Below are 21,055 nucleotides of genomic sequence, written 5' to 3'. Positions count from 1 at the left end.
CGAAAATATTTGAAATTTTAACATTGGTTATTATCTTTCAAGAGCAGTGTTGGCTAGTAGCTTCAGCGTGCGACTCTCATCCCTGAAGTCGTAGGTTCGCTCCCTGGCTGTGCACCAATGGATTTTCTTTCTATGTGCGCATTAAACATTAGCTCGAACGGTGAAGGAGAATATCGTGAGGAAACCGGCTTGCCTTAGACCCAAAAAGTCGACGGCGTGCGTCAAGCACAGAAGGCTGATCCCTTGCCTATTCCATTAACAAATGATCATGAAACAGACACAGAAATCTGAGGCCCAGACCTGAAAAGGTTGTAGCGCCATTGATATATTCTTTATTTTTTATTATATTTGTTAAACATGACTAAAATATGTTTGATACTTTAAATAATTTTAACGTAAAAACATAGTCGAAAATATTATATGTTATACCTAAATGTACTCGTAAAACTTCTAAGTTGTATGACTATAGATATATACACTTTACACTTCTAAAGTCGAGAGCACCTTCTCACTTTCTTTCAGAAGTAAGAGTTTTAGCTAATTCTTTGTTTCTCCCTAACATTTTCTATATGTTTTTCCTACATTCAAAGGTTGCGATCCGTACACTATGGCTCGGCCAAACGATAAAAGAAGCAGTTGATGCACCTCGAATTCACCATCAGATATTCCCTATGGAGGTGGCATATCAATATGGTGTTACAGTGGTAAGTTTCTCAACAAAAAATTATGAAATTGATTATATATTTTAATTATCTTGTGTTTAACTTAAATTGAGTATCAAATAACAAAATCAACGTCAAGTTTTCCTTTGCCCTCATTTAACCTTAATTCGTTAAGCCTTAAACTTGTTTCGGATAATATAATCAGTAGATCCCAGATTATATTCCTTGTCCCCATATAAGATCCCCGGCGACAAAATAGTTGTTTTGGAATCAAAGGCACCGAAGGTTGTCGAGGAAACAGCAGCAGTTTGTGTGTCCGCGAGCTCGCTGGTACTTCACAATTTTGTTTATCCCTATTTTTTAATCCTAAATTTTAACCTTTATCTTGATCTAATAAAAATGCGGAAAACGTGTTTAAAATTTTTTTTTACAGGATATACTAAAAGGCCTAAGACGTAAAGGCCACGCTTTAAGAAGATACGAGGGCAGAGGGTCCATTGTATGCGGCCTCTACAGAAACAAAACTGCTATCTATGGTAATGCAGACTATAGAAAAGGCGGGAATGTTGCTGGCATGGACTAATTTAGTATTTATGTTCCAACAATGCATTTACTGTGGTTTAACTTAGTGTTTGTATTGACCGTCTTGAAATATTTGTGTTTCGAGAGTGCAATGAAAATAAAATAATTTCTTATATAAACTAATAAACCTCAACTAGACTAATATTTGTCGCATCTTGTCAAAATGTCTTAACTACTAGTATTATAATTATTCACTTTGCGACTTTGTTAGTCTTGCGTATTATGTTTTTCCTTCCTGTGCATTCCATAATATTTGCGGATAAGAGAATTAATTTATTAGGAAAATGTTAATGCAACAGCCATAGACTACCGTAATTTTTACACATAAAAACTTCATGTAAGAAATATGATCTGAGAATAATTACAAAGCTACAAAGACTAAAAATTCTCATTATTTAGATTAAAAAGCGTTAAAATATACTCTTTAGTTTAAAAACAGAAAACGGTATTTTAATTATTTCCCGAAATGGTTGAAGAGAAGATTACACAAAGAAGGTATAAACTGACAAATATTTTCTGTATCAGCTTTGTTAATACAGATAACTTATTAAGTAGCTATAAGTATGGTGAGAACATTCCCTGTGTGATAAGTAAATAAATGTATTCTTGATATTAGGTGTATGTTAAATGTTATAAACATAGTATAATGTTACACTACAGTATTTAATTAATAATAATTGTATGCAAAATTAAAAACGTCTTTCCTATTCCTCCGTTTCTATTCTTTTAACGACACAATATTGTTTGTGATAAATATTTCCCTACATTAGACAAAATAGATATTTATGGAATTATCTATTAATAATTTTGTGTCTTCTACAAAACTATAAAATATAGACATTACCTGAAAAATCAATCTCTTAATAGTACAAAATAAATTTTATATTATGTTGACAATGGTTTTATTTTCATTGTTCGTTACTGGACAAAAGATCTACTTCTATGCTACTCGTAATAAAGTCTTATACTGGCCAGTAGCGGAACTGAGCAAACAGACAAAAAATATATATTACTTCTATTGTCCGATAGATGGCGTTATTACTAATTAAAATAGTGATCGCTGAGATTTAGATGACGTTGTATCTCATTCATTAATTTTTCATCTATACAATATATTTACAAGTTACAACAAATTTAATGATCTGTAGACTATATCTCTATCAGTTCCTATTAATACAAATTACTTAGGTACTCTATGGTCTTTCAAGAAAATAATGTAGAACGTAGTCTTTGTAAAATCATATATATTTATATTATTAACTATTAAGTTTTCGTGTAAATAGAATTCGAGAGAATCCATTTATACCATGTAAATTCTAATCAATCTATAAATTTATAAAAATGGCCACCTCAGTCAAAGAATTTCGTAAAGCCTGGTGGGCTGAAGTGTATAATCGTATAATTGGCGCAGTAGTATTTATTGACGATTATAGCTCAGAGTGTTTACACTGGGACGGTGGGCTATTTAACCTATTGGACGGCGGTGCAGTAGCGGTCAAAAGTTTATCTCCATTTGAGGTAACCATCTCTATCCCATGCAAGTCTTCCATCTCTATCCCTAAATGACTCTTGGTTGTGTCTACATATACTTTAATATTTCACAGGTTTGCAAAAGAGACCAACGTAAAGCTGTTTTCATAACGCAGTCAACCAGCACTCAATTACAAACTATAAAAGAAATAATACATAACAGCGACTTAACTCATTGCATATTAATATCCTGCATTAGTTTAGATGTGTTATACTTGGAGTTGAATAAGGATAAAGATGTGACAGATGTAGTGACATCTGGGAAAGCTACTTCGGAAGCCACCAAGCAGCTAGAACGGATGCTAACAGGATGGATTGATAAACAGGTAATATCAACTAAATATAAAGTCATTTTACTGAAAGACTGATGTTATGATACTTTTCTAATTTTAATACAACATTCTTATTATACAATGATTTTTGAATAGTTTTAATTAAACCTCTTAATACTTTTTAATAAAGGCTTCTAGTACATGTAAAATTTTGAAACCTCACATCATTTTTAGAATCACTAAGACAATTTTATAAGGATTTAATATTGTATATAATAATCTAAATGTATTCGAATGACATGTAGGAGATTTCATTTTCAAATATTTTGATATGAATATTCTGTTTTTATATTTTGACAATTATTAGAACAGGTGTATTAGGTAAACCAATAAAGAATACCCTATTTACCAGATACATCATATATTAACTAATATACCAATCACACCCGTACAGAAAAAATATTTTCAAAAATTAAGAATCCGAAAATTTACTTTGACAAGTATATTATATGAAAGTCTCTTAAAATGCTACACAAAGTATTCTTCTTTTTACAGCCATGTGCAGTGGAGGTTGTTTACATTCCAATATTCACTATATCACCTACAAATGTGTTATTTCTGACTCCTCCATATCAAAATGTAACACCACAATATAATGGCCAGTTGATCCCAGATTCCACTTCGATTGATCTCTATACTTTAACTAATCATGAAAGATCCATGCTACGGCGATTAGCTGGTAGTCTTAACACTATGTTGGATTCCATGAATTTTAAAGAAGACATTTATTACATTGGCCAATATAGTTCACTTCTTGCTGGGGTTTTAGAGAATTCGCCTGTTTGTGTGGCTAGAAAGAAGGTAACAAATTTTTTCAATGCTTATCAAATTTTCATGTTTGTCACTATAAATAAATATTACATATTATTCTCATTCTATACTAGTAAGCTAGTAAATATTTATTTATATTTAGTTAATATAAACAAACCAGTGGCATTACAACCTTTTACAGCTATTTTATTATAATTTTTCTAATAGGCACTCATAAAGTAGGTGATCATATTTCTCAACAGACACCGTTTGTCTTCACTGTACAAGTGAATAAATTTGGTGGTTAAATATGGATGTCTAATACAGATAGATATAGAACCAATAACGTAAGTGATGAGAATCGCTTACTGAATCTACTAGGCCAACACTGCACAATTTAGTTAATTGGCCGTAATAAAATGTACTGAATCCAAAAAATACAACATTATATTTAGCATTTATTTCTAGTATTACAATATCAATGCCTCATTATTTAAATTTTTTTACAGAATTGTTCTACTCCAATGTCATTAGTCATTGTTGACAGAACATTTGATCTCTGTGGTGTGACTAGTCATTCCGTTGAGTCTGTCCTAGACAAAATGTTGGGTGTTTTACCGAAGTTTCCAGGACAATGTAATGAAATCGCTGTGGATATGTCACCACTATGTGCAGCTAATGCGTAAGTATTTCAATATTTATTACCTGTCTGCAATGTCTGTTAGTGTGTCTGTCTGAAATTTACACAGATGTAGGGGAGCTTACAATGCTAAATGGGTATTTACTTGAGAGTGGTTGAGACCTATTGAGCTTAGATAATAAGAAGAAAAAAATATTATATAATGCATACCTTTTCATTGGTGGGGTAAGCGGCTAATGATTTTCAAAAATGTAAACAAAAACTGCCTTCGACATACTCGAGCGCGTCAGATATTGATAACATCCATGTCCTACGTACTTTTATTAATGTACGTTAATCTGATTATTTAATATGGTGAGGGTGGTACGTAAGGATTGAAAATGAAAATAAAAATAATCGATCGCGTCAGATTTTCTAAGGGGATGTAAGTGAATCTAAAAGTGGAAATCGTCAGATTATATATTTTTCGTCATCTTTGAATTATTAACTTCCTTACGTCACTTGCAAATTGTTTGCTTTTTAGCATGTAATTAACCCTACTTTAATCTGACGAGCTCGAGAATATCTGAAAATTTTTTTTTTTTTTCTAATCTGATGCTTTATCCTTGACGGGCGGCCATATATATGGGGCTCATATTTGCTAGAGGTACTTCACAAGGTATCCCCCTGAATATTAATCTGCCACGCTGTAGTAAATCCCGAAATCTCCGCTTGGGCTCCCCTACTCTTAAAAATAATGTATTCATTTATTTTTATTTATTAACACTTCCTTACATTAACAATATAAAAATTGAACATAATTAAATCAAAAGGAGGGCAACTGGCGGCCTTATCGCTTTCGAGCGATTTCTTCCAGGCAACCACAGTGAGTAAAGCAAAAAAAATGTATTTAATTACATAAGGTAGGCAAGAAGTGCAAAAATACATATTACATATAGTATATAGAAGAAACTAAACAGGAACAAAAAATAAACTAAACTGACATTGGATACATGAAAAACAAAATGTAAAAAGTGCACATGAATCACGATAATCTTAATTCAAGATCAGTCTTACGTCAGTTAGTAGTTAGTACGTAAGTTAGGGATTCGATGTGGACAGGTAATGTTTGTACAGAAGAAATTTAAAGGAAGATAGAGAAGGATCTAAGCGAATAGGGACGGGAAGTGAATTCCATAGCCTAACTGCAGAGACCTTAAAGGAATCGCCAAGTTATGAGATGGGATTTCAAGGGTATAGTTTTCGGAAGAGCGTAAGCAATAGCTATGGGCTCCCAAAATTTTTAAATTATTTTTGAGATAGGAAGGAGTTTTAGGGTTGAACAGGATGGAATATAAGAGATGGAGAACATGAGCATCACGTCGCTGACGAACGGGTAACCACCCTAGCCGCTTACGGAACGCAGAGATATGGTTTTTGGAAAAGTTTGGACACGATCCAGTTTATTTAACAATTCCTCGTTTAGATTGAAGGAGCAAGAATCGGCATAGTCCAGTAAAAGCAGGAAGAGAGATTGTGCCAGTGTGGTTTTAGTGCTAAAGGAAAGAAAATTACTAAGACGTCGAAGGATGCTGGAGGCACCGCACAATTTGCGGCTAACTTCTTTAACATGCTGCTCCAAGGATAAATTTTGATTTACCAAATTATTTACTGTACGGCTAATATTTAAAGTTACACCGTTGATATGGACAGGGGGTATCCTGGCCCAATTAATTCTCGTCGTGAAATAGTTATTTATTTACCAATAACTTGGTAAAATAACTACAGAAGGCTTATCTACAATCTGCTAATAAAGGATAATTGTGAATAAATGTTGTCTTTCTGGAAGATTTAACTAAGACAGAACTTATATTGTACCTTAAATTAATCTTACCAAACACCTATCTACTCTACATTTTTGCTGTTGTTTTGCAGGTTCATGTTAAAAGGAAAATTGTTTCAAATCTAAAAACATTTCATATCAGAGGCATAGTAATTTCTATTTTTTTTTAAAGCTTTTAAATTTCTTGTTAAGCCTTTTGGTAACTGAAATTGATCGCGCCAATTTGTGTTTTAATATTACTAAACAATTTTTTTTAAATCTTTTGTCAAGAGTTAACTATCTCCACAAAAGTTCTTTATAAAAGATTACTTAAATAAAATTTTCTTTGACAGTGTGTTTCATCCTGATGATGTTCAACTCAGTCCAGGCTGTCTTTATCACGCTGATGACGACTCTTGCCTCCAGACATATGACTATATGATAAATAAATCACAAAAGGAAGTCATGTTTGATCTCTATAATAAGCTGTCAAAGATGGATGTACAAAAGTCACCCGGTCCTAAAATGCTCTTGAAGGTGACGCCTCAAAGTGTTGAAAAAATTATTTCAGCTTCTAAAGGTGAGAATACTAGACAACTTTTAGATGTACTACACATATTGCGTGCATAAAATAGTACTAGTATATTTAAATAAATATATTTAATTAGGAATTTTATCCCAAATTTGTTCTTTTAATTGTTCCACGAGAGTAACGCCTTACATAATATAAAAAGATGTCATTGAAAATTAACTTTAACGAGTATGTCATGGGTCACACTGACTACTGTAAAACATATCATCATTATGTCAATAATGTTTATAATTTATATATATGAGTTAGTTTGTTTAAATGTGTGGGCATCATAAATCAAAGCCAAGAATAGTTAGCATATTTGTTTAAGGACGCCTTAAAAGTATGGAACTACTTACATCTTTTTGACAACCACAATTTTTTATAGTGACAGTTATCAGGATATAAACGCATGGACGCCTATAAATATATATACACGGAGCACGCACTTACATTCTCGTGGGAACAACATCGCAAATACAGTCGAAATAACTAACATCACCGCATACACGAATTCAAGTAGGACCAGTCACCACAAGTAGCACCCGTTCACGAGTATCACGCATGGCCAGGGCCAGGGCCATCGGCCCCCTCGCCATATTTTAGGGAGAGAGACAACCCGACGCATGGACGCCTATATATGACTTATGCTGCAAATATTATATATAATTTATGCTGGTCGTACTTGAATCCGTGTATGCGGTGATGTTAGTTATTTCGACTATTTGCGTGTTGTTTCCACGAGAATGTAAGTGCGTGCTCCTATTTCACCCATGCCTCCTGCTGATGTCATGTGGAACATGGTGTGATGGTTGCAGTTCCTTTCAAACGTTGTGTAATTAAAAAAAAACTTGGCGATTAAAAAGGGTGGCGGAGAGTATATTGCCAGTTCTTCTCTTCCGTTCTACGCCCTTGATTTGAGAACAGTAAATGTAATAGATTAGATAGATAATAGATTAGATAGATAAATTATAAGCATTTAAAGTATATTTCTTTTGTTTTTGCCGTTCATACGTGTACATTGTGTTACCTATATGAATAAATGATTTTTGACAGGTAACTATGACATAATAAACAAACATATTGGCATATTACAACAAGCATTGGGAGTCGTTCAAATGCTCAAGTCACCGAGAAGAAGCCAAATGGAACTGCTTATGAGTTTGGAGAAGCAAGTGCAGGAAAACCTTGCTGCCAGTAGGGAATCTACTAGTGTTTTGCATCAAGTTAGTATGATAAAGTTATTTGAAAAATCCTATAAGTTTTTGGTCATATATAAGGCAAACTTTGATTTCAAATGACTTCCATATGTCAAAAACAAAAAGACATATATATAATTATCGACTTTGAATCTCGGGGCTAGACCCAAAAATGGATGATGTATGGATGCATTATGCCTACATGCCTATAAAGCTAAAAATTAAATTAATTAGCTAACCATTTAGCTGGGTTGGTTGTAAGTAACAATCTTAACTTGTTGTAAATTGTTGTAATTATTGAAATGAAAAGTTGCGCCTGATTCAAAACATAACATCCAATGTCGCAACAATAAAGGAAGCAGAGAAAGCATCGGCTTTTAATTATTATTAATCGTAATAAGATAGAATTATTCTTCCAATTGCTATGTGCTTTAAAAAGCTATGCCTCAGTCAAATTTGATGTTTCGGTTTTTTGGCCGCAGACAGGCATATTTGCTCACAATGTTCCATTACCTTAGTAGCTAGAGTGAATAGCGCACGTAGAAAATCTATTAGTGCACAACCGGGGTTTAAACGACAACATCCGTATCACCTCCACGCTCGCCGTTCTACGACTGAGCGTTTTTAAAGGCAATTTTCCCACAGAAGTATTTCCGAACCAATTTGACTTAGGTTCCTTCAAGAAAAGAGCGTACCAATTCTTAAAAGGCCGGCACGCAGCCCTCTTGCATTGAGAGTGTCCATGGGCGGCGGTATCGCTTAACATCAGGTGAGCCTCCTGCCCTTTGCCTCGGTTCTATAAAAAAAAATTACATGCGGCTGCGTCATTCTCGTATATCTATTAAAAACTAGAGAGCTTCCTCGGCATCATTAATTTGTGAATCACTCTATTAGTGATTAGTAATTACCGGATAAGAATCCGTACGGAATTTAGGATTTTATTGAAAACACTCAGATCAGTTAATATATTAACAAAATTGTCTTTTGTCAAAATCGTATTTTTTTCAGCTAAGCTACCTAATAAAAACTCGTAAAGATCGAAACATGCAGTTAAAAAACCTACTCGCCCTATTAGTTCATGTTTATTCACTTGCTGGGACAGAAGTGATATTTACATCTCAACACGAAGAACAACTCCATCAAACCCTCAGTGTTGCCATGTTTGAGGACCATAAAGACCTATTCAGCAATTCAGATGGACATATTGTCACACCGGAGGAGTGTGAACGGCTTTCTTCAAATGTTATGGATTTGTTAAAACAAGTTTCGCAAATGAGGAAAAACTTACAAAGGTTAGTTTTTAATTGTTTTTTTTTCGAAATTTTGTTACTTGTAATCTTAAAATTGATACTTAGTATACTAGCAGCATACGGGTGTATTATTTGTCAAATTTTAATAAATTTTGCGATTTTCTTAATAATAGTCTTCTAACTCTGTGCTGTGTTAGTGTTATTTAATATAATTACTATATTATTAACCAAATCTATAAAAATAAAGCTAATTTCTATAACCAGTTGAAAAAGTATTATTTAGGTATGGGAACGTTCAAGTATTACGTAAGGAATTGGGGGGGGGGGGGGGAGGTCCTATTGTAAAACTTTACGATGCGGGTCGGAGATCGAATTACGCCTCATTAATAATATTATTTTCGACTTTCCAGTACTTTACACCACATAATGGTAAGTTTAAAGACTCACTGGGGTTGGTCACAAAACGTTTTACTATTGGATACTGAAAACGTTACTGTGCTTTTTATGGGGGGGGCAAGAATCTCCGTGAAAATTGCGTGACGTAATACTTGAACGCTCGATATGAGGGGGGATCTTATATGATTCACTATATTTGATATATAGTATCATAAAAGTTTTATTTTACTTAGTTTTCTTAGTTTAATTACTTTCTTTTAGAATATTATGGATTTTTGAAATCGGACCCGTACTTTTTGTGTAGAAACATTATAAACATACATAGAAAAATATGTTCACACACTTCTTAATATTAGTATAGATAACAATAACTTATAAACGGACAAAAAATGACTATATATATGGTTACTAGCTATAAACTTAGGGTTTATTTGATAAAGACATATATATATTTATTACAAATATAAATTTTTCTATAACTAACTTTATTTTTAACTGTTATAGATACAACTCAGTGCTTAAGCCCTGTGAGAGTGGCATTGGACATGAATACCGCGGGGTTCTCCAACAGCTGGTTGATGATTTAGTTAATACTGAGCGACCAGATATTCCTGATCTGCGTCATAGGAATGAGGGTATCAAGGACCTGCTACGTACTGGACTTAAGTGAGTGTTTATATGTAATTTATAATTTTTCTTCGCAGACTAACTGTAGCTTAAACATATTCATTTGTGTATCATATAATTTTACTTTGGTCCGTGTTAGGTCCATAATCTCACATGAGCGCTGCCTGCTGCTGCTGCTTCATACAGAAAAAATGTTTTGACATCTCTTGAAACTATATTGTACTTTGACGTTATAGAAAACGAGCCTTAGTGTTAATAGCGAGACTAATGTCTCTCCTAAAGTTGTGCCTTGGAATCCACTAGACACCAATTGTTTTATATTTCTTTGTACATAACACTTTTTTCCTTTATCAAGGAGTAGGAAAAATCTACTTTGGTAGGGGAAATCACCTGCCTAAATAATAATTTCTGAAATTCATGGATGTGTCTTCCTGGTGGGGTTACGGTATGTAATACAAGATTGGAAGATCTCCCACTAAAAATATTAAAAAAATCTGAATATCAAACCTCGGATCTTGTTAGACTTTGAACTAACCAAGCTATTTATCACTAATATAATACTTAATATAAAAACAATTATTCCTTTTCAGCATCTTAACCAGCAAGAAATCAAAAATCAAGCACCCAATGGACAATCAGACAGTAATAATCTTTGTCATTGGAGGTATTACAGCAGATGAGTGCAAGCAACTCCACCGTAGTGTGATCACAAGTGGTATTGACAATAATGTTTTGATTGGATCAACTAAGTTTGTGAATCCAGTTGATGCAATGAAAGATGTCCTGATGTTATAGCAGTTGCAGGATCGACGCCGCTTGGTGAAAACTTCGCGTGTCTTTAAAAGACGATCCAAATGGTGAAGAACTCACCTATAGACTACCTATCGGATATATTTCAGACATTCTTTAAGATAGTATAATAATATTCCCTAAATTAGTTTAAGCCCATATAAATTATGAATATATTAGGCGACACAACATCAATGTCATACTGTACACATCTTAAACACAAACAAATAATCTAATTATATAATTAAACCATTCTCTAACACACAACAATTCATGGAAATTTCTCCATTTAGGACAAGTTTAATTACAAACACACGCACAGTAGATTTCTTTTTATATAATGTTTATGTTGATAGATATAAGGTAATATTAAATAATTTTTGTCTTAAATTAATGAATGAATGTTTTTTTACCATATTATTGTTTGTTAATGTATTATTGTGGTAGTTGGGTAAATAAATATTTATGCACTTAGTGTTGTTAAGTAATATAAATGTTAAATCGTTTTTAAAATAAGCTGGATATATTCCATTGTGTATATTTTGATATTTGTGTTATGTGTAATTGTTACAATTAAGGTATGTGCAATGCAATTACAATGCAAACAAGAATAAATTATTTAATTAGGTTATGTCTGTATTTTGACTTAAATCACATGATTTTCATAAACTACATTGTAGTACTTGTCAGTAGCAGTTATTCCAACCCAGAAAAGGACTGCTAACATACAGACATATTTACATTTTTTTGATTAAATTTGATCAATAGTGATCCAGGGAACCAGCACAAACGTGAAGATTGATAAATGAAGTTGCATATGTTTAATTTTTCTATTAATAAAAACAACAAATAGTCTAAATTTATATTCAGTTCAAATGTTTGACACCACCTCAGGTAACAATATAAACAAAATGGTATGTTATAATATAATATATATACTAATACAGTTTTGCTAGTTTAATAATATACTTAATGTTCATCTTCATAACCTGATGGCAGTGGGTTGACATGAGGGTTGTGGAAAAGAGACTTCTGGCCATCACCCCATGGGAATCGCTGAAATATAAAGAAATATCAGTATTATCATTGTTTTAGCTTAAAAGCTAGTTTATCTCTACTAAATAAGCTCTTAAATGGGGGATTCAGACAAAACCCTAGAATCAGTTGAGAAAATGGATGAACCTTGATACTATAAAATATTCATTTTATTTACAAGTTACAATACAACACTATAAAAATACTAAGCATTTTGTAAATTATTTTTTGCAATCACAAGAGGGCAAACAACCAGTAGATATTCATTTTTATAATAGCCACACCTATAGGAAAACTTAAATGGATTTTATGTCCCAATTACAGCATATAATTAGTAAATTCAAAGAGTTTAGACTGATATTGTTCATAGAAAAACGCCCAAAATAGAATTCTTTTTAAGCTACGTAATATTCAAGATTTATGAATATGCTAATGAAATTTGTTTACCTTAGAACGAATACGCATGTATTCATACGCGACGAATGGGGGTCTTTCATGGTGCTCTTCTTGATGAGCGAGGTAAGCGTTCAGCATTCCCAAAGCAACAGCGGGGAAGCCGACGAAAAAGGAAATACCTCTCCAGAACTTCCAGCCACCTATACAATAAAGAATAGCTTATGTAGATAAGATAAACCTAGGTTAGATCGTTACATAATTCTTCCAATAAATAAATAAACTTACCGCCATGTCCACCAGCTGTAGCAGCGTGAGAAGCAAGCCGTGCGTTATTTCTGAAGTATGAAACAGCAGCCCGTTGTATATAGGTAGCCATTTTTTCAATTTTAATCGAAAATAGAAATGTCTGAATACCCAAATGCGACAATCACAATCTTTTGATTTTTCAATTCAACAAGAAATGACAACCAACTTCCATCATCTATGCTTAACGTCAATCAATGTAAATGTTTGTCATTGCCATTTGTCAATATTACTGTAAGCTTGTGAACACAGAGCGAATTAGAATGTATATTTAACTAGCTGCTCACACGAACTTCGTTTCTTAAAGTGATTTTACTTATCCTTTTTAATACACACCATTGCTATCCTACCCCAGAGACTGTTTGGTGTTCCGGAATGATTTTTTTTTAGGGTTTGATAGGAATTTTTCTCTTGATAAACCTCGGAGTTCAAGACACAAGTTTTATATTAACAAATAAAAAATAGGAGTTGATCGTAGAGGGGTCAAAGTTAAGCGTTGTATGTAATTTTGTAAATAAAAAATAAATTTAGGACTGGATCACCCTTAACATTTATGAAAAATAGATGTCCGATTGGCAGACCTAACCGATATGCACACAAAATTTCACGAAAATCGGTTGAGCAATTTTGGAGGAGTTTAATTACAACCACCGTGACACGAGAACTTTATATAATATTTTTATTTTATTAAATTTCAACATTATTTTGAGCAAAAGCCAGCAAGAGCTTAATATTGTATTATTGAAAAGCTAATGGAGAAAATCTAAACTTTTGTTCATTATCGCCAACTGGTTTTATTTATGAACATGCCTAAAATTACCACCGAACTGTAGCTCGTTAGGTGTGGGTTGTGTACAAAAAAGGAAACTGAGGAACTTTCCTATTACCTACAATAACATAATTTTAGTTAGCGGTGTTTGTACGCCCCCGTGCTTCAGTTTAGCGCGCAAAACGTGCTGCGTTATATAAGAGATAAGGACTAGAGAGTGCACTTGTGTCTCTGGCACACTACACTGCAGCTATACTCTTTTGAATGTGGCAACATTGGAGTAATGTAAAATAAAAATAATTTACGTTATGGAACAATTATAATGAAATAAAACATAATTAGTCAGTTATATGAAGATTTTGATTGAAATTAGTAAATGGCACATCTTCAGCTATTTCGGGAAATGCATTTTGCTCTCCATACTGCTGTAGCATGGTTTTTGGAGAAATCTGTAAATAAATATTTTTTATTTGTTACCGGATATAGGTTATGCTATCCTTTTTACATGTTAATATTTTTTACACTAATTTATATTTTTAGAAAACACATTAACTTACCTTAAAAATGCATGAATTTTTATATGCCACTATGGACATCGAAAAACCTTTCGAACGTTTAAACGAAAATTTGGCTAACTTGCACGCTTATTAAAACTGGTGTTTAAGAAATGTATGGCGGAATACTCCCTGTATTGCATGACATTTTTCAATAGGCGTTTTTTTTACCTTCTTTATTTTTATATCATCAAAGTTGAATCCCATAAAAAAAGCCGTCTGCTGGAGCTGCCGTAATGACTTGAGGCGATATTGAGGGTTTACTTCCAACAACTTTATAAGCAGTCCACGGGCTGCTTTCGTTAATTCAGCGTTCGGTAAAGCGCCAGGTGTTGGTGTTGTCTTCACATCGGAACTGTAAATTTAATGTCATTATATCTAAAGATGTTAATTGCGCAGAATGCTTTAATATCTTGTAGAAACATATAAAAGATCTAACTTTATTCAGACATAGTAGCATGTATAGGGATAATAAGATTTCCCTAACGCGAAATTTTAGGATTCGTTTCTAAATGCTCTTATTCTAGAATGTAAACGAAATCAGTTCAAGTGAACATATAAAGCAGGTACCTATCGTTTTCTTCAATCTCTTTGTCCTTTTTATCTTCGGAATGAACAGCTGGTTCTGAAAACTGTAAAATTAATATTATTAACTACATAAGATTATACTAAAGTAATAACTTAAGTTAGTCCTAGCTAAACTTGTACGTTAGTAGAAGTACGAGCGCACGAGACTCCAGAACAATGATTCCCAACGTGGGTCCCACACCCCACAGGGGGGCAATCGAAATCGGCCGAATAAAACACAACGTGGAGACTTGAGACTGAAGCTAACCGAATTGGAACCTCAATCCGCATCAAGCGCAAGGACCACACTAAATTAAAATGATAAATGAATAAGAAAAATATTTATTTAAATTATTTAGAAAATTTCGGTTTTTCATTATATGTTTTGAAAGTTTACTTACTGTTTCGTTAACGATTTCCTAGTGAGCTTTTCCTAAATTGTTTAAGTTTCTTATGTGAGCAATTTTTTTTTTATATTAAAATTTTTGTATGTTACATAGGGGAAGGGGACGACATAACAATGGCACAAAAAAGGTTGGGAAAAACTGCTCTGCATGATTCTATGTTAAACCTTCTGATCTCCAAAACATTTACCACGTAAGAGGTTTGGCCATTCCACCAGGTCAAAGTCAACCAGATTCGCAAAACAAAATTTAATTGAGTTGCGAGAGGATCGAACCCGAAACCGTCACGTCACGTACCCACATAGCCAAGAGTCTTTTAAATTTAGCATACCAGTTATTTATATTTTTGTAATAAATGTGGCATTGTTATGTTAAATTTAAAAATAGGAGCCTAATGTTACTTTCAAAAGAAACAATTTTATGATATTTATAGGCTGTCTACAGGTTGAGTTCATCTTACACGGGGTCATTCACCACTCATGAACTCATAACTTCACATAACAGCTGATCATTAGCGATGTAATATAGTGTTTATATGTAAAAGGTTTGTATCAAAACTTGGGATTTCGCTAGTTCTATATAACTGTCGAATAATTAGTAAATCATTCTTCACTAACATGAATGTATCAAAATGACTTCAATCTAAATATAGGTCGTAGATTTTTATGATATTAAAAAAAGTTAATTGGAAAGTCAAATTGGAAAGGCTAGAGTCTAACAATGTCCCAAAAATTATACAACTTTGCCGCCTTAAACTCTTTAGGAAGGATTGTATCGTAGCAATTTAACGTAGACTAAAAAAATCTAATTGTCATTCAAGATACCCCGAATCTAATAATTCAGCACACTTGCATGGGCGTTAAAATTGTACGTTTTTTGCATGCGCTATATTCTATGGAGGCCGGCGTTCGAGCGTCTGCTTTTTTATCAAAGAAAAAAAGCGCTCCCGACCAGCTAAAAATAGGCTGCCTGCCCCTTAATTGCACACTTGGAATGTGCTTCACGTTTAACGTTTGAGTTTATCAAGATAAATGCATCTTAGGTACGACGCAAACACGACAAGCTTTCTGCATTGGCGATTAGTTACATTTAGGTATTCTAACGTGAAAAATCTATTCTAGTTCTCTGTCAATGAACTTTGAGGGTTGGAGTAATAACCCCGCACTTATATGATGAACTATTTTCACATTTAACACACTTCTGAAACTACTTTATTAAATAGAAATAATAATATTAAGATTAGATCAAGTCCTGTTTCAAAGCCAGGCCGAACACGACCTGGACATAAAGAACCGTATTTATTAACGCTGGGTTAAATATCTATTGTGACTATTTATAGTCCAGACCTCCACCCCGCTTCAGGTGGTGGTCGATTCATAGGTCAACGATTCCATAGGGTTTTGTCCAAAAATCTAAATTTTGTAGTCTTTTAGAGGTTTTAGGCCTGGTTTTTTTTTCAAATGTTCCTTTGAACTGAGTCAAAGTAGACAACAGTAGCAAATGATATTATCAGTTATACTTTAAACACATCGGCAAAAGTTAAAGAAATGAAACCAGCTCACGTCTGCTGACCGTGCACCTAGCTATAGTGAATTTTTAAACGATAACATTTAAATTTTGCGGGAATATTAAGTGGCATAAGACACCTGATGATGTGCAGGTGTACGAAGATGTAAGTACGGTTACACACGCACGGTTATGCCCTATTTCAAAGTTGATGTCAAGGTTTATAGGTTTCTATAAACTGACACAAATTTTGGTACTTTTAAAGCTATACCGAGGATTCCATTCAACACTAATAAGCTAATTTTATATACCTTTACAAGAGATAGCATTGTTTTTAACATAATAACAAATACTTTATAACTAAGATTTATACACTCTTTTGAATTTAGGTATACTTTATAGGAGTGTATCTGATTCGCTTCTGCTCCCGATGCGATTCCAATAAATCTTTGTATGTAAAATGTAAGAATCTAAAAAAATAAAGTATCGAGTAGCTTTGAGACCAGCACCAAATAATGGTGTTGTGTGTTGCCTTTTTGGCAGTGCCAGAGACAAAAAATCGGATTAAATTTTAAGGTGTATAAAATGCCTTTAACACGCAACACTGTTAGCATATCAAGATTTAATGCCCCACATTAGCCTTAGCTCATTAGTAATTTTTAAAGTTTCGAAAACAGTAAAAAATCGTTTTTATACGATTTTTATGCTTGAAATTAAGATTTTAAACTTGAATGCGATCCGCTGATAAATTAAGGAACCGTTAGCGCCATAATATTGGCAACAAGAACACTGTTAGACAGGTTTTGCGGCCTGGGAATATGTTTTGATTTGAAAAACCTTCCGTAATCATTTGCTGTAATTGAATAATTAAACTGATTCCAGACTTTATTTTTGTTTGATTCGATTCTGTTCGATCATAGAATACTTTATAATTAAAGAATGTAGAAAAGGATTATCAATTAATGGATAGGTTAATGTTTGTTTTGTTTTTGTTATTAATATTATTTCCTTCCTTCAAATTCACAGTTGAGACTTAGAGCTAAAAGTGTGAATGCTTAACGCTCAACGTCTCTGAATTGTACGATAACGTTCGGTCTAATTGAAGTCGATTGAATATGAACTCAAAAATCAATACGTTGGATGAAAATATTGTTATAATTTTTCTTATTAATGATTGCTATATGGTATCTATTATATTTTAAAGTCATGTTGTTTTTTGAAAATCTCAACCGTGGACGCGGCTACTGTTTTCACTGATTATATAAAGGGGCAATTATATTGAGCCCTGTCAAGAAATTAATATTAATTATTAAATTAGAAATAAAACAGAGGATAAATAAAAAAAATCGCGCCTTAATTTATCATTTTTATATGACACTTGACAAACAATTCCCGCTAGCAGATAAAAAAGCCATTAGTAATGCGACTGTCAGACATCTGCCCTTAACTTCATTACCATTCATTCAATTTCCGGTCGAATCTTGAAGTAAATTGCACACAGGATGGCCGCTTCAACATTTTTAGATATGTTTTACCTCTAATGCCACAAGGTTAATGTAATAAGCAAAAAGACATTTACATTTATTTTATCTAAAATACTAATTGTAGTCGTGAATGTTTAAGGTCGTCGTGTTTTCATTTTTTACGATATATTCTATAGTAAATTTATTTTCCGCATAACTATGAAAGTATGTAAATTGTTTATTTTTTTACAATAGGTTAATGCCAGTAGTAATTCAGCACCGAAATATGTAAACATCAAATCGGAAACTTTGGTATTCTCTATGGAATGTACGTTTGTATTTGTAATTCCATATGATTTAAATAAACGAGATCTTTCAATAGATTTAGAAAGTTGAACCCTATATATATACGAATAGTAAAGGTTTAACAAAGATCAAAGGTTTATAATACTGGCAACATTGCAAGAACGTAGAGATGCCATAGATAACATCGGAACTTTAGATTGGGTGTGGCATTTTAAGTATGTCCTTTAAACATAGGTAATATTATATTTAATACCGGATATTTCACGTTAGAAAATTTACTAATAGCAACCTTTTCCATAGATCCAAAAGTAGTCTATTCTCTATTCTGGATCTGGAGAAAAAGAAAATTTTACGTTAGAAAGGCATTTTTAGAATCTAGTATTATCTACAACTGGATACATTAGTTCAAAGTAAGTCTTTCTGTTACTGTGTTACATCGAAGCACTTAAACTTCTTGCTTCTGATGATACTTGCTCAGGTAGTCTGTAACTACCAAAAGTAGAAATATTGAGCTATTGAAGTGATGGAGCTCTTCCCATATCCTTAACGAATTGTTGCAATTGAGAATACGCGGTTCGAAAACTCAGCTGAAGTCCGCATGGCTATCGCTATTGGGAGCTTCTGACTACCGACGCCAGTACCAGAAGGAACTACCAATGGCGATCGTAAACGCACTCAAGCAATAAGCATAATATAATATTCACAAATCTTGATATAACATATAATCGGCCGCGTCTGTATGAACGCGAGAAACTTAAAAATACCGAACGCATTTTACCCAATAACAAAGATAGTGTGATTGGGGGAAAAGCTAGCTGCTAAACAACCAAGGCTGGTCAATCGCTCTAGGCCACTGCTGCTTCACGACAACGCTAAACCACACACTGCAAAACAGGCTGATACTAAATTAGTGGAACTTCAAATGGAATGTTTAAGACATCCTTCGTACACCTTGGTGCAAAAGATTACCTTTTATTTCGAAATTTGGATAACTTGCATGGTAAAAAATTCAACTCTGATTGGGCAGTTGGATCCGCTTTTAAAAAATTTATTTATTCCCGTCCGAATGGTTTTTAATTTACGGGATCAATGAACTACCTATAAGATGGCAAAAGTGCATAGATAGTAACAGTACTTTAGCAATCTACTTCGATTAATTAAATATATTATATTAAAAAAAAACTTCATATGGAATGATAGGTCCTTACATATAAATATTAATACCGAAACAAAGAAAAAAACATTTTTTTCTATTGCAAATAACATTTATTACTATTACAGTGTGTTAGTTTAATACATAAAGATAAAACAATTTAAAATATAAAAAGCTTGTTCGAAGTGGTATCCATTGGCTGCAATACAGTCCTTTAAACGTTGAGGCCAGTTATCAATAGAAGCACGCACTCTTTCCACTTTTTACTCTCTAAAACTGACCATAAATCATAATCCAGCTGATTAAGATCGGGACTAGACGACGGCCAGTCTTCAGCTCTGGTAAAGTCCGAAACGTTCGTTTCCAACCAAGACTGCGTAGACCGAGCTTTATGACCCGGCGCCGAGTCTTGCTGGAAGGACCATTCTTGGTTATTGAACTTGGTGTTGTTAAGGAGCTTCACTACCTTCTAAAGAATGGTATCTTGATACACTTGTGGCAATGGTTTGATACCTTTTTCACAAAAGTATGGCTCAGTCATTCCTTCATAGCTACTATATACTACCCCACCAAACCATCACTGAGGTCTGATAGTGCCCACGTTGCACTCTGTTGACTAATTGGGAAGCTTACTTAGAGGTTTGAGCATAAATATGGTCATTTTTCATGTCATATCATGGACAAAAAATTTCTGTGCGTGCCGCTTCAGTAGTTATTTAGATTTTAACATCCTATTCTTTTTTAAATTATCAGTTAAGAAATTACCAGTACGTCGTTTATAGGCTACAAGGTCATCTTATAAAATACGCGATATGTTCTATGTATCTTCATCTGCCGGGATATTTTTTTTGCTTTCGGACCGGATTTCTTCAAATTGCTTTACTGATTTGACCACCTTTTTCGTACGAAAACGTGGACGGCCATATTTTTTTCTGTCACAAACAGAAGAGGTCTCATTGTACCTATTAATAGCCTGGTACACAAACATATTACTAATACCAAGCGTATAGAGAGTTTTAAAAATTGCATTTGGCTCCATACCTACTTTGTGTAATGCAGTTACAGCGATCCGGTTCTTTTTATCACCGCACTGTATTTTAATATCGCAAAATTGTGTACAATGTTTTGGCGCCAAAATGAGAAAACTCAATGCACAATCATATAAAAATAACAAATTCCAAATTCAAATGTGATATTTAAATTGTAACATGGCCATACTAAGTATATACTACTGTAATTATTCGTTGCTGGCCAGGCTAAAGTCGTCCCACTCAAAAGACATGTAGGTTTCTTGTTTTTTAAAATTCCACTCTCGTGGGACAATATAAGCAAGATGCTAACAAAAACTATTCATTTCAGTTTATAATAAAGAGGTACTTCTCAAGTCTCAAGCAATTATTAGATGATCGTACTGTGAACAATTCAATATAATTAATGATACGAAAACCATCCTTGAACGTAATTAACATA

General features: G+C 33.4%; 4 protein-coding genes across 8 annotated transcripts in view; 2 read left to right on the top strand and 2 right to left on the bottom strand.

Annotated features, from left to right (window-relative positions):
• The window catches only part of LOC123709434 (glutathione hydrolase 1 proenzyme-like), a 38,474-nt gene extending 36,374 nt beyond the window's left edge, over nucleotides 1–2,100 (top strand). For 4 of the 5 annotated variants that reach the window (XM_045660789.1, XM_045660787.1, XM_045660786.1 and 1 more), the window contains exons 10-11: nucleotides 591–704; nucleotides 1,096–2,099. In XM_045660789.1, the coding sequence (XP_045516745.1) occupies nucleotides 591–704; nucleotides 1,096–1,245 (264 nt within the window). In that variant the 3' untranslated portion in view covers nucleotides 1,246–2,099. Of the gene's footprint in view, nucleotides 1–590; nucleotides 705–1,095 lie in introns of all 5 variants that reach the window. The other variant, XM_045660785.1, reaches the window with a different exon arrangement.
• A 354-nt stretch (nucleotides 2,101–2,454) lies between these two features.
• LOC123709967 (sec1 family domain-containing protein 2-like) lies at nucleotides 2,455–11,538 on the top strand. The gene is made up of 9 exons (XM_045661609.1): nucleotides 2,455–2,762; nucleotides 2,849–3,100; nucleotides 3,602–3,907; nucleotides 4,366–4,538; nucleotides 6,651–6,877; nucleotides 7,925–8,094; nucleotides 9,076–9,359; nucleotides 10,218–10,379; nucleotides 10,931–11,538. The coding sequence occupies exons 1-9, from the start codon at nucleotides 2,586–2,588 to the stop codon at nucleotides 11,133–11,135; spliced, it is 1,956 nt and encodes a 651-aa protein (XP_045517565.1). The 5' UTR covers nucleotides 2,455–2,585; the 3' UTR covers nucleotides 11,136–11,538.
• Nucleotides 11,539–11,977: 439 nt separating this feature from the next.
• On the bottom strand, nucleotides 11,978–13,038 carry LOC123709966 (cytochrome c oxidase subunit 6A1, mitochondrial-like). Its single transcript, XM_045661608.1, has 3 exons — nucleotides 12,846–13,038; nucleotides 12,612–12,760; nucleotides 11,978–12,185 (listed from the first exon to the last, which is right to left on the bottom strand). The coding sequence occupies exons 1-3, from the start codon at nucleotides 12,934–12,936 to the stop codon at nucleotides 12,099–12,101; spliced, it is 327 nt and encodes a 108-aa protein (XP_045517564.1). The 5' UTR covers nucleotides 12,937–13,038; the 3' UTR covers nucleotides 11,978–12,098.
• Nucleotides 13,039–13,940: 902 nt separating this feature from the next.
• The window catches only part of LOC123710026 (autophagy-related protein 101), a 49,683-nt gene continuing 42,568 nt past the window's right edge, over nucleotides 13,941–21,055 (bottom strand). The window contains exons 8-10 of the mRNA XM_045661684.1: nucleotides 14,757–14,818; nucleotides 14,358–14,541; nucleotides 13,941–14,081 (exon numbers count right to left, since the gene is read on the bottom strand). Coding sequence (XP_045517640.1) covers nucleotides 13,971–14,081; nucleotides 14,358–14,541; nucleotides 14,757–14,818 — 357 coding nt within the window. The 3' untranslated portion in view covers nucleotides 13,941–13,970. The remainder of the gene's footprint in view (nucleotides 14,082–14,357; nucleotides 14,542–14,756; nucleotides 14,819–21,055) is intronic.

This window comes from Pieris brassicae, chromosome 5 (assembly GCF_905147105.1).
Source record: "Pieris brassicae chromosome 5, ilPieBrab1.1, whole genome shotgun sequence".
Taxonomy (NCBI): domain Eukaryota; kingdom Metazoa; phylum Arthropoda; class Insecta; order Lepidoptera; family Pieridae; genus Pieris; species Pieris brassicae.
Note: the sequence above shows the minus strand (reverse complement) of the source record. Positions and strands in the feature narration are given on the sequence as shown.

Excerpts from the sequence above, each read along its gene's own strand:
- LOC123709966 (XM_045661608.1), bottom strand. The coding sequence starts at position 12,936 with ATGGCTACCTATATACAACGGGCTGCTGTTTCATACTTCAGAAATAAC. Across the intron at positions 12,761-12,845 it reads TACAGCTGGTGGACATGGCG|GTGGCTGGAAGTTCTGGAGA; the intron begins GTAAGTTTATTT and ends TTTATTGTATAG. Across the intron at positions 12,186-12,611 it reads ACATGCGTATTCGTTCTAAG|CGATTCCCATGGGGTGATGG; the intron begins GTAAACAAATTT and ends TTTATATTTCAG.
- LOC123709967 (XM_045661609.1), top strand. The coding sequence starts at position 2,586 with ATGGCCACCTCAGTCAAAGAATTTCGTAAAGCCTGGTGGGCTGAAGTG. Across the intron at positions 2,763-2,848 it reads AAAGTTTATCTCCATTTGAG|GTTTGCAAAAGAGACCAACG; the intron begins GTAACCATCTCT and ends AATATTTCACAG. Across the intron at positions 3,101-3,601 it reads CAGGATGGATTGATAAACAG|CCATGTGCAGTGGAGGTTGT; the intron begins GTAATATCAACT and ends TTCTTTTTACAG.